Raw genomic sequence first — 13,448 nt, 5'->3', positions numbered from 1 at the left:
TTTCCTCACAAAGCCCCTTAGTCAAAAGTTCAGACACAAACTCCACCTTTGAGTTTAGAGTCTGTCTGCTCAAGACAATGTCTGCTCCCCTTCTGCTGACAGTCAACAATTGCTTAACACTTCTGCCACACTTTAATGAAACCATGGTGATAACAGCAACTGTTTAAAACACCCTGTAACCTTCTCCCTGAATTATTGAATTCACTGTTAATTGGGCTGTCTCCCGTTGTAAGTGGAATTTGCAAGGAGATGCTATTACTGCTCTGCCAGTGTATGTGTCAGTCACAACACCTTTTAGAATAACTGGGAAAAACTGACTGTGGATTCTTCCTTACAAGGACAAGAAATTATTACAACATCACAATGTTTGTCAGGTTAATTTGAAAGCAGAATTTATTGTTATTTAAACTGTGATAAGAAAAGGTGCTCTGAAAATATTTTTTATACCATTTCTTCTAACAGCCTGACTTCTTGTAAAGACTTTCTGATTAATTTGGTGTGACTTCATTAACTCACCATTTCAAGAAGATAGTACAATATATTCTCTTGATCATTAGTAGTAGATAAAAATATTAAATTTCTGTTTCTTTAACTGCACACCAACATCAAGCAAAGTAATACAGGAGCCAGCATATCACAAGTGAACAATGTGTAGCTGAGAAAGAAAACAATTAAAATTTAATAATCCAGGAAATAAAAAAGTCACACTTCCTTTGCATAGAAAGCTGTAATAACCTTGTTAACAATTACTTAGTGCAGTTCACGTGAGAATACCTAAGATTAAAAACCAGTCATGAGTAAAGCTATGTAAAAATTCATACCAAAAGTTGCTATCAATTTAATAATTCAAATAAAGTAGCGAATGTTACTGTTTTATAAACTGGAATTCTAGGAGTTTTCTCTTAGAAGACCATCCATATGCTTTAACTCTAGACATGTATTTTATTTTTATACTTCTCAGTTGCTAAATGCTGACTCTTTTTCTTCAAAATAATACACTTAAAAATCATTTTTCTACCAAGAGTACAGAATTTGGAAAGTATGCAATGAATTTCAAAGCACTTCAGGACCATGATATTGTCTCAGTCTGAATGGCTGGGAAGGCTCACATTGACTCTACTGTGAGTGGGCCTGCACTTCTAATGTGGCCTAAATTTAATGCTATTCCTGTAAATCCCCCAGGTCCAGCCCTTGTAGTTTGGCTCCCACAGGCAGATCCTCAGCTGCAGAGCCCAGATTAAGTCTACAAGGCCAGACATCAGGACTGATCTTGTCTGACTGGATTACAGGATTGAAGCTGGGATTTGTCCTACTTGAAGTTACTTGAACAGATAGATCCTATTGTCAGATTTCTTTTCTTATTGATTACACTTTCTGAAATGCAAAAAATACCCCAAAAGCCCCAACCTTGCTTGCCTTTTCCACGTAGTTCTGCATTATCATAAGGTGCATGTAGGACTGGAAGGACAACAGAAATACCTGGGGGAGTAATAGTAAAGTGTGATTTTCCTTTTCCATAAAAAGGGTGTCAAATACTTGTGTTTTTTTATTTCCTCTGAGGCCATTTCCAGTCCTTATTTAACTCCACCCTCTCTGTGTGATTTGAACTATTTGACAGAGTTCCTGTTATAAAGGAAAGTCAGATCATATCTAGGTTGCCTCCTGTCTCAAGTTTAATTCATATCTCATCATGCTTCTGGCAAAATGACCTATCAAATTAAACCAAGAATATGTTCAAAGCACCTTTTTTTCTTGGTTGGTCTTATTTATTATTCTCCCTGAGTTTATTCCTTACCTCTCAGGTTTGTGTGTTAGGTTGGGAGGAGTCATCTTGTGTATCACATTATCTATTATAGCTGGAATATCTGCCAGGAGGCAGAAGTGCCCTCCCAGGCAGATCAGCTGCTGAGTGTAACAAGCACATGTGAGTAAAAAAGATTTACCAGACGTATTTTCACTTATAAAAGCATTCTTTTATAGTAACTGCAGTAACAATAGCCACATACAAAATGGAATCAAACCTTTGGATAATGCTGTATCAATAGGGGCCTTCAGAAAAAACACTTTCTATGTGACAGAAGAGAAACTGCTCAGAAATCCATTCAGGAACAGCTACAATTTCTTATGGGTACTTTATGAAAATATATTAGAATTGACTGTAAATTGAGCAAGTAGCAAAGAAGCTTGATGAACTGACTGTAACAAAACATCCAGTGATGGCAATCTCTACAGACTTCTGCTTGCTAGCATTGGCAAGAGGTTTAGCTAAATAGAAAGAAATCAAAAGATACAGTTATCAACTGCAAACAAAGTATTATAAACCAGAAAGAAAATGTGAGGAAGAGCTCTGAAAATTATGATTGACAGTGACAACACAGACCAGACAGCTTTTATTTTAAGCAACAGATTGTTGGGAACACACACCGTATATCAAAGTGAAGGGCTTGAAACTGCTACAGTCTGTACAGATGTTCTCACTCAGAAAGCAGCTAGAGGGAACAGAACATAAAAAAGGCTGCCCAACTTCAAAAAAGGTTTGAATTTTCATTCTGTTTTGACAAGTTTTTGTGGTAGTCTGTGATTTTCAGCGTCATAGAAAATCCAGCATTACAAACCTGAGCTAAAGTGACAGAGACCTGAAGGTGTACAAGCAAGCCCTTAAGAAGGTGCTAATACAGTATCATAAAATATTTTTTGTTGTTTTAATCTTAAATGCTTTTAGATTGAAGGAGGGGAGCAAAGACCAGAAATTGGAAATGCTGTAACTGTTCTGACTCTGGAGCAGGTCAGACGTGCTTGCAGGCACCATGAAATACTTGGAATGCAAGGCTGAGATCTGAGAGGAGATTTAGGAATCTCTGCTGTAGAAAAGATTTTTTTTATGATACAAAGCAAGACAGGATTACTGAGCTCAGGAAAGTTATTTGTGAATAACTTCCAGCTAAAGTGATTAAGGGCTTCAGCCACTAGCCCCAGAAAAAAGAAACAGAGCATCAAAAACATCCTGCTTGTCATTGCTGCTGGCTTTTTGTTCAGTGAGCAAGAGGTCTGTGTTGGTTTTGGTCCTTTGCCCTTGGGGACACTTTTAACAAAGCATAACACTTGAAAGAATTCCAAAATGTGTTTGTTTTTTTTTCTTTTCTTTGAACTACAAGGTTAAAGATAAATAAAAGAGTATTTTGATATGTGTAAAAAATACTTGTGATAACAAATAGACAAAGCACTTCCTAACGCTCAAGACATACAACTTGCTTTTTACAAACACACCACAGTTCCTGATACCAATAATTTCTTTTTTAATGGAAAGTAAAGCACTCCATTCACTTTTAAACTATCATTTCCTTTAAGACACGTGAATTTCTTCAGTTAAGTCTTCTAAGTGTAGAATCTAAAGGTCACTTGATAGCAATTTTCAGAAAAGAGACCTCTGAAGGGTGAGGGGTTTCTGTTTTGTTTTTTAATGCTCAACATTTAAGCAGAGGATACATGTTTATTCCACTCCTTTAATGTGAATATTTTATTCAGCAGAAACAAGAGCTCTGACATATCTGTTAATACTGAGGTGGTTCTAACCATGCAGAGAAGCATCCAGTAACAACATCCTGGATGATGCAGGAGAGTTTCTATGGCTGTTTTACATATTTAGCATGGTTTGCTTTCCCCCTCTAAAATGAAACTGCTGCAAGATTGGATCTAGTTAGTTAGGAAATTATATTGAAATTGGAATTATATTGAAAGTAACTGTGTTAAGGTGTGTCACTAAAAAAAAAAGTGTGTAAAAAGAATGACTATAAATGAATACTGGTGGCTAACATCATTAAGCTCACCTAGGGCTCAAATACCAAATTTCCAAGGCCAAACATAAGGCATTGAGCCCTTTTATTCTCACAGAGGTTTTTTTGTTTTCTGTAAACACACATCTCCCAAACTGTATCTCTGAAAAAGCCCCTCACTGACTTTATATTGTCAGAAACAGTCTCCCTAAGCACATCTGTACAATTTATACAGTGAAAAATTGGAACAAGAAGCACCAAAACTCTCTCTTGTTGAGCACAGACAAAAAATCATTTTAAAAAAAGATCTTTATTTCTGTTTTTAAATAGCTTGACAAAACCCATCCATTGGTACAGAGAGTTCAGCTGTAAACAGTTACAATACATGACCACTGGGTATTGATTTTGTACATGAACCTATTTGCAGTGACAATCCATAAGACAAGTCAAACTGAAATGTGCTGTGCTAAGAAAAACCAACGCTGTAACTGAAAAGACTGAAAAGATTGATGTGTAACTCCCTCCTGTGGCGCGAGTGAGCAGCAGCGCAGGCAGCAGCTCCTGGAGCTCACACAGCACTCACTCCCTGGTACTCACAGGTCTGTAGTCACCCCTCCAGGACAACAGGTTTCAAGTTTGCTATGGAAAGTCCTCTCACAAGTTAAAAGTGTCACGATAAGCTTCTAAAAGACATACAAAGTTGTAAACATCTTTCTCTGGAACAAACAAGAATGGTCTGTGCCAGCCTTCTCCACCTCCCACACTGCGATAAAATAAAAGGGCCAAAGTGCAAGGCCAGAGACTAAAATTGTTCTGCAGGGATAACATCACAGTTTACAGAAACTAGCAAGTGTCAGCATTTAAAATAAGTGTTAGAGTCACCAGCAGGTAGCAGAACCCATTTTCAAGAAAGTTCATGGAACACTCCAAGTTATGAATCAGGCACTAAGCATTAGATGTCCCTACTTTTAAGAACAAAAGCTTACATTACATCTTGCTATTCTGCTTGATAGTAGCTAAAACTGACTACAAAGAGAAAATTATACACTGATACCTTTGCAAGTTTGAGTTTTGACCATTTTTGCTATCAGGTTTATACACATCTTCCATGAAGAGGGAAGAAAAGAAATGTGCAAAACACACTACAAATATATTAAAAAATAAAGGGGATCTTTTCAAGGCAGGCTTTCTTTCTGGAAATCCCTCTGGTCATTTTTAGAATGTTTTAGCTTTTAAATTTATTTCATCATTAACAATGAAATAACCATCTTGGTCTGAATCTTGTATCACCAATTCCAAAAAGATTAAGATAATTGAGATTAATTCCAAAGTACACACCAATAGGATTTGCTTAGTGCAGGCTGGTAAAGGATAGCATTATTCCAGCACTTCTGTATTATTCTAGTTTTCACACTGTCAGCAGCTTGATATCTATGACCTTGTATTTAAGTATGTGAATTGATCATAAATATCAGTATTTTCCTAGGCAACATTTCATTTATTTTAAAGTTCTGTTGAATGCAGCTCTTCCTTGGGGATTAGAGGCTCTGTAGTCTAGAGAGGTTTTTTCCCCCATTTATTGACAATGCATCACAGAAACAAGTGTCAGAAGACATTCTGTGCACTCAGAAAAAAAATGGTTTTAAAATATTCACAGGAATGTAACCTTAATTTTTTGAAAAGTTACAGTTTAAGTTCTGACCTTAATATATTTCAAAAGCCCCAAATTCTAGCTGCAATTCTCAGCTGACAGAGGTACCACAAATTCAAATTAAATATTGGATTTTAATTAAATCAGCTGTTTTGAAGGGGAAAAAAGCAGAAATATGTCATATTGGCTACCTATTGCTCTGCCAGATATATCTCTTGTCATGCACCTTAATGACAGACTATGTGCTCTTACATCTCTGCATGGTTTCTGTCAATTTGTTATGCATAATTAATTACAGGGCAGTGTTTCTGAAGTGGAATAAAATATCAGCATGTGCTTAGGCTGAGAAATTATAGGGAGGGAAATATACATAAGACTAGACCATAAAAACAAAAGGAACAACTTGACAGAAAGATTATACATTAGGAGAGTGTGTACAGGCTTGCTTCTTCCAAAAATTACATGTGTATACCTGTAAGAAAGGGCACAGGAGGAGAAAAGGAGAAAGGAAGCAAACTTTGGCGAAGTTTCAGAAAGTGCAGTCTTTACAGTCCTAAAAATAATAAAAAAACCCAAACAACCAAAAAATAAAAACCCCAAACAACAAAAGCAAACCCAACACCGAAAGAGCAAACGGCTAAAAAATGTCTACAGATAAAACTGTCTCCTGGTGCAGGGTGATGCACACACGGGATTGCCAGGATTGCACCAGCTCATATCACACTGAGAACACACCACCATCCCTACTGCAGTTTGCACTGAAATGTCAGAAAGGAAACAAGCATTTGCAGAAGCATTCCAGCATCTCACTGTGGTAAAACACTTTTTATCTACATGCAGAGCTCCGTGCACACACATTTAAAAGTATATTTTCTTTTCAAAGCAGTACACCATATAGTAAATTTTCACTCAAGTGTGACTACTAGGCAGTTCTCTAAATATTGAGTATTTTCTTACTTAATTTGTTTTCTAATGGCAGAAATAGAACTCTTTGCTATGTAATGCAGGAAGGACCTGGAGCACAAGTTGTTTAGTAGAACCCTGATATTTTGCTTAGAAATAACTCTTTCCAGAGCAAGATGAGAGGGAAATACGAAATACAAAGGCAACTCCCGGTTCAGTATAAAGGTCCTTTACCCCCACTAAGAATGTTATGTTTCTGTACTGTAACAATCATCCAGGACAGTCTCAGCCCTGACAGCACATTAGCTCAGAAAAGCTTTCCACATCTTACTGAAGCCATGAAGCTCCACACAAACTGGTTCTTAGCCCAGACACCTTCCATCTCTTGAGATGAGTTAATATCAGAACATCTGTAGGAAGAGAACAGTGGCCTCAACCACATAGTGTTGGATGTATCTCTAGTTTCAAAGGATGGATGCCATCCCTCAGGTTCCCTGTTCTCCCTCCAGACAGGAAAAGCCATTTAAACATTGTCACCATCAGGCAGACAGTTCTGTTAGTGCAAGAACAGCGCTTTCACTCCATAGCCTCCCCAGGCTTAAAGTGCAGTATATCACATGAGATTTCAACATACCAAACTATCCTTTATTTGAATTTCAGAAGGAATGTTCAAGTTAAAGTTACCTTTTAGGTTTTAAGCAATAAAATCCAAGGCAAGGTACATAAACTATCTTAAAATGGATTCAATCCACTCACTTAAGATGTATTCTTTATATCTTATGTTCAATATACATATAATACACAACAAAAATCCATCATTTCACTTAGCTGTATTGGAGTTAAAGTGATCCTGTAATAACTGATTAAAGGCCACACACTCAAAGAGGACTTTGCTTAAAATAGGACTGTATTAGCTGGACTGTGATGTGTAACCCAGTTCAACATTCTGAATTCCCCTCCTGCATAGGTTTGTCATCAATAAAGAGAAAACCCTTGGCAGCTGCTGTACACACATTTAAATTCTAATTTACTGGCCGTGTCTCTCATATTTCATTTTTGCCCCCTTTAAAATCACCATGAAGAACAGGTGCATTAAAAACTGGATTAATGCTTTTATGCCTTTAGCTACTCCTCTTGCCTGTTAGCCTACAGTATCACCTACCATTTCTTGCATATAACTGTGATTCCCCAAAAAAGTAGTTCCCAGTTGACACAGAGCAGAGAAGCTTCCAGGCCAAACCATTCAGCTGAACAAACAAAGTCTCAAGTAACAACTGCAGGTACAACTGTGCCAACTGATCCTTTGCACAGGAGGCTCAAGCACTCGAGGTTTGGGTGCAGGGCTGTGTTTATGCTCAGCTTAATAAGAAAAGGCTCACCATACAGGCAAAGGGTATGTACCTATGGAGCTGGTTAGAGAGATGGATCTGGAGTTGCACAACATTGTCTTTAGCAATCAAGGCAGCTTAAACAGGGCCCAGCCCCTCCCCACCTTCATTCCTCTGCCCTCAGCTCTGCCAAGGGAGGTTTTCTGGTCAAAATGTAGGTAGACAGCAACTTAACACCATAACTCAAAGAAGCCACAGACTTCTGGAGAAGTGTCTTTGTTTCTGGTGGTTTGGGGTTTCAGATCCACATCACTTTGGGAATCATGTTAATCCCACCACAAAACCACGTGTTAACATGTTAATACCACTGCAAGGCTGATAAATTGCAGCAGTGGAGATGAGAGTGAATGGCTTGATGAAGTGGGAACTGTTGCTGTCAAAATAGTTACTTATGATATATAATCCAACATTATTTTAAGGTTTTCAGTCACTTCCTGACAGGTCAAAAGTCTAGAAGTTAAACAATCATTAAAATACACACCAGGGAAAAAGTGATTTTCTAAGTTAAAGTAAAATGGCTTTTCATATCTTCTAGCATCCAGAAGAAACAATCAGCCAATGGGGATAATAAAAACACAGCATATTATTTAACATAAAAAGTAATATATCTTACTTTCAGCACTCAAATGAGATTAAAAAATTCCAGTGTTTCTCCCTGTAACACTGATAAGCATCATCTCATCTCCACACAAGTGTGCTAACACCCCAGTAATCACCACATGGGAAATTCTACTGGCTTTCCAGGTAAATTCAGTTCAGATTAAATGCAGCATCACTTACTCCCTTTCCAAATGAAGCAAGACAGCTGGCAAAAAGGATTCCTGGTGTGGGAATCACTGGCGTGGCTTTACTCCACATTAAGTCCTCACTTTTAACTCAGTGAAGGGGAAGCTGAAAATGCATCCTAACTCCCACCCTATCAGTACCTCCCTCTGTAGGTGAGCCTCCAGAGCACACTAAGCCCGCCTGCAGCAATCCCTTCTTGAGAATTTTGGACACTGAGTTCAAACTTTGACCTGCTGCACAATGAGTTCCTCCATCGGGGTGTCAACAGGAGCCTATTCCTCAAAATTCTTATTCACAAGCAGTTCTATGGATTCCAACATTCCTGCCCCACACTTTGCCAAACCCCATTATCAGAAGCCTATACCAAAGCCAAAGTCAACAGGCCCAGAAATTATTACTGTGCAATCACTTTCTCAAGGAAATAAAACATTCTTTTAGAAAATTGTTTATAGTGTCTATTGTAGCACAATACAGCTCATGAGATATTGTTAAATTAGAGCAGTACCACCCTTGGAAAGGAACACTGCTGAGAATTATGCTGTATTGAAGACCACCCTCCCAACAGCTTTCCAGTTCAAAGTGTTTTAAGGACTGATGTATTAGTCACTGTTGGATTCAGAGCAAGAATTCAATTCTACAAGAAACAGTTTCTCTGGAAATGGCTGTAAATAGTAGTAGCTAAAACACTGCACTAATACAAACCCTAAAGAAAACAAAGGATCTGTGCTAATCAAACTGGGTTCTAGTTTAGTGTTAACAACAGGCCTGCAAAGTCCCAAAGAGTCTGGAAATTATGAAGTTCTTTCCACACAGATGCAGATATTTCTTACAAAAAAGAAGTCCCTATTCTTCCAACAGCCAGTTTTACTAGCAATTACACAAGTATAATTTTTACTTTAGCTATCTACTTCTCACTAAAACCTGAACTGTGACCTTTTCTCTGTTATTTAGTTAAATTTCTGTTAATATTAAAAATAGTAGTTACTAAAATCCCAGTAGTTTACCCTGACTACTGCACACCAGAGACCTGCTAGTGCAAAAGCTAGCACAGAAATGACCAGCTGTATGATGGGAAAATCATTAGCCACATATTGTACATTCAAAAGCATTTGCTCGTATCCAAGTGTTTGCTCTGAAGACACAAGGTTTAAGTAACAAAGAAAGAACCATGGTTTTTGGTTGTTTAGGAGTCCCATAGCATACGAGTCGTTCAGGGAGGCAGCTGGACTACAGCAGGGATCAGGAAGTCCACCAAGCTCCAACGCTTTCAAAAACGCAAACTGCACTTCATCCTCTTTGCTGCTGCTCGTTTCTAATCCCAGAAACCGCAGGGTTTTATTACACTGCAAATGTCCCAGCCAGAATTGTGCAAAGCATACAGAGTTGTCTCCTGGACAGCAGGAGCTGAAGTCTCCAGAAAGGCTCCAAGCTTTCTCCAGCCAGCCCGTTACTGAAATACCATCAATGCAGTGAGAAACCAGATCAGGAGTGTCTTTGCCAGAAGAAAAATGCAGATGAAATGAATCCTTCCAAGGAGCAGCTGCACTGGAGTTCATCCCTGCTGATTCACTGAAACTCAGAGGCATTTCCTTGCCAACAGAAGGCAGAGGTATAGTATTGAAGAGAGAACAATTCCTCGTGTTAAATAATTCTTGTAAACTGCTGCTCAGATATTGAGAACTGTCCAACATGGAATGCACGTGTGTCAGGTGAGCTGCTGCCTTGGGATGAGCTGGGTCATCGTCACATACTGGGTTCTGGGTTAAATCTTCTTTCTTCATAGTCCTGGAGCACATGAGCACAGCTCTGCTGCTTCACTACAGGCTGGATTGGAAGAGGAGTGTGACAGACAGCATACAGTGCAAGCAGCACACCAAGTCACCAGTCAGTGGATCTCAATATGGACCTAAAGAGAAAGAATGCAGGAAGTTATTACACTGATATCACAGTTTCTTGGTGCCCCATACACAGACCAAAAAAAAAAAATTTTTCAAAAATCTTTAACATAAAAAAAAGAATAACCCAGCTACAAAAAGTAACAGTTGTCCAAACAGACAAGTCTCCCTATAGGCTGCTTGAACACATCCAGAGGGGTAGGAAGCATACCCAAAAACCAGCTTTCTTCTGTAGTTTCAGTTTAATCTGCTGCAAACTCTCTTTTGGTGACAGACGTGAAAGTGAGTCAGCAAACGAGCAGCAAGAGATTCACTGTGTAACAGCACCATTTCCCTTATCCAACAGAAACACGGGCTGGGACAGATTAGAAACTTAACATTGAAGGTAAACAGTAAAGTAATCCTCCTGTAAACACAAGTGCAAGCTGAAATCAGACCCACAACACTGGAAGTAACACTGGACCATGCACAGCTTCCCAAAGGAACTGGTCAGACTGGCTGCACCAGCGGGATCAGCTGTAGTGCAGTCAAAGGACAGGCTGATGTTGTTCCAAGAGAACTATTATGTGCCAACACTGATAACAAGAAAAGGCACGTTTTTTCAGCTACCAAGGTTACTAAGCTGCAGGTACAACTGCTGGCCACGTGGCTCATTTTCAAGGTTCGGAGCTGTAGGACGAATCCCAAAATAAAAATAAGAGATGTCACATTTTGGCCTCTTCCCATTTTAGCTTAACTTTTACAAGTCGCAAACTGCAACCAGACTTGTCTCTGAGCACTCAGCCACTGGCCAGATGTCAAAACTTTCATTACAGCTGTTTACAAGGAGAAAGTGCCCAAGCCTTGGCTAGAACAGATGTTTGTTGTGACAGTCCACCAGCTGCTTCTGCTGCCAGCTAAGCCTAAAGTAAAGCTTTCATTTCATCATAAAAACAACGAAACTTAAACCCTACAACAGGTCAAAGCTGGTTTAGGGAGTTCAACGTTTTGCAGAAACAGGGGAGATGCAAATTAAATATTAACTGGTTTTTTTATATAAAGACATTGGTATTTAAAACTCTCTGCATTTTCCGTGCTGCAACTGTCCTGATTTAAAAAAAAAACAAACCATCACCAAACCAAACAACAACCCCACAAACCGATGAAGGAAATTGTTGTCTTTGCTCCTTAAAATGTGCACATATTCACAATTTATTGCCTGTCTTTGAGTTAACTATGGCTCAGGAACACGAATAAACTTGAGAACGGGGAGAGCGAGCAGCACAGCGGGGCACTCGCACCTGGCCACGGGCAAGGGCGAGTCTCCTCCAGGGGCTGCATCCAAGCGACATTCCCGGGGGACACCGGGCAGGGCAACAGCCCCAGGGCGGGCACGGCGGGACCCGCCCCCCCCCCCCGCCGTCACCGTGGGAGCCGCAGCGGCCCCGGCCCGGCCGTGACCCCCGGACACCCCCCGGCCCGGCCCCGCCGCCCACCTGCAGCCGCACGTTGAGCATCATGGACGCGACGATGTAGAGGTAGGGGAAGTTGATGCGGAGCTTCCAGGCCAGGTCGAAGAAGATGAGGAGGGTCCTGGTGAGCCCCTTGCAGAAGACGCCGTAGGAGCGGGCGGCAGCCGACTGGGAGAGCCTGGCAGCGAGGGCGGACAGAGCCGCCGCCATAAAACCGCCCCGCCCGCCGGGCCCGCGCCCGGGCCCCGCCGCCGCCTCCCGCCGCGCGTGCGCACGGCCGGCCGGCCACGGGCTGCGCCAGCGCCCGCCTCTGCCCGCCGCGCGTGCGCGGGGAGCGCGCGGGGCGGGGCCGCGCTGAGGGCGGGCGCGGCGACCGTTGGAGCGGAGTGGGACGGGCGGGGGCGGCAGCGCTTGTGTTCCGGCACCCGCCCTCGGGGGAAACCGCCCTCGTGTTCCATCGCCCGCCCTCGGGGGAAACCGCCCTCGTGTTCCATCGCCCGCCCTCGCGTTAAACCGCCCTCCTGTTCCACCGCCCTCCCTCACATCCTGCCGCCCGTATGTTCCACCGCCCACGTGTTCCAATGCCCTCACGTCTCGCCTTCGTGTTCCACCGCCCCGCTGCTCGCCAAGGTTCTCCCTTCCGGTGTTGGAGCCGTGCTGGGAGCACATGGAAAATTGGCAGAATTACTACAAGGATCATCGATTGCAACAGGGCACCCCAAGAATTCCACCGTGTGTCTGGGAGCGCTGTCCACACGCTCCTTGAGCTCTGTCAGGTTTGGTGCTGTGACCACTGCCCTGGGGAGGCTGTACCAGTGCCCAGCCACCCTCTGGGGAAAGAACCTTTTCCTAATATCCAACCTAATGTCCCTCCCCTGGATTACCTTTATTAAAACCATTTCCCATTGAGCCAGTCCCTGAGGGCATGATCCATCCAGGTGCTGCTCCAGCCTGCTCAGTGACACCTGCACGGGCTATCGATGTCATAGAATGGTTTGGGTGGGAAGGGACCTTAAAGATCGCCCGGTTCCACCCCCTGCCATGGGCAGGGACACCTTCCACTAGCCCAGGTTGCTCCAAGCCCCATCCAACCTGGCCTTGGACACTGCCAGGGATGGGGCAGCCACAGCTTCTATGGGCAACCTGTGCCAGGGCCTCCCCACCCACACAGGGAAGAATTTTTTCTTAATATCTAATCTAAACTTACCCTTTTTCAGTGTGAAATGTTGATAATGGTTTCTGCTTTTTGGTCCGGTTTTTTTTTGTAATTTTTGTTGTTTCCACAGCTAGGTGATCAATTCTGTGAGCCAGCTACTGTCGCAAGGAAATACTTCCTATGCTTTTCAAGCCAATACTTGTGTTACTTAATGAATTTAAAATACACTGTTCAAGTCCGGGTTACACACAAGATTTACAAAACATTTTGCAAATGTTTCCTAGGAAGGTCTTTGAGATAAATAACCATCATGACATTTTGTTAGTAGGCAAAAATGCCCCAAAAGATGAACAGATGACCAATACAATTTATTAACATAGCTCTTTTTTCCCCCTATAACTGCTTTTTACAGTTTTCATTCAATCAACTTCCAATAACTAAAATG

At 41.5% G+C, this 13,448-nt stretch overlaps 1 protein-coding gene across 1 annotated transcript; it reads right to left on the bottom strand.

Annotated features, from left to right (window-relative positions):
* Window positions 1-4,064: 4,064 nt before the first annotated feature.
* SMIM10L3 (small integral membrane protein 10 like 3) lies at window positions 4,065-12,114 on the bottom strand. Its single transcript, XM_064673071.1, has 2 exons — window positions 11,872-12,114; window positions 4,065-10,407 (listed from the first exon to the last, which is right to left on the bottom strand). Exons 1-2 carry the CDS (start codon window positions 12,055-12,057, stop codon window positions 10,387-10,389), a joined length of 207 nt encoding a protein of 68 aa, XP_064529141.1. The 5' UTR covers window positions 12,058-12,114; the 3' UTR covers window positions 4,065-10,386.
* Between the last annotated feature and the right edge of the window lie 1,334 nt (window positions 12,115-13,448).

This window comes from Pseudopipra pipra, chromosome 16, assembly GCF_036250125.1.
Source record: "Pseudopipra pipra isolate bDixPip1 chromosome 16, bDixPip1.hap1, whole genome shotgun sequence".
Classification (NCBI taxonomy): domain Eukaryota; kingdom Metazoa; phylum Chordata; class Aves; order Passeriformes; family Pipridae; genus Pseudopipra; species Pseudopipra pipra.
The sequence above is the reverse complement of the archived record's forward strand: the minus strand, read 5'-3'. Positions and strand labels throughout refer to the sequence as shown.

Excerpts from the sequence above, each read along its gene's own strand:
- SMIM10L3 (XM_064673071.1), bottom strand. The coding sequence starts at position 12,057 with ATGGCGGCGGCTCTGTCCGCCCTCGCTGCCAGGCTCTCCCAGTCGGCT. Across the intron at positions 10,408-11,871 it reads TGCTCAACGTGCGGCTGCAG|GTCCATATTGAGATCCACTG; the intron begins GTGGGCGGCGGG and ends CTTTCTCTTTAG.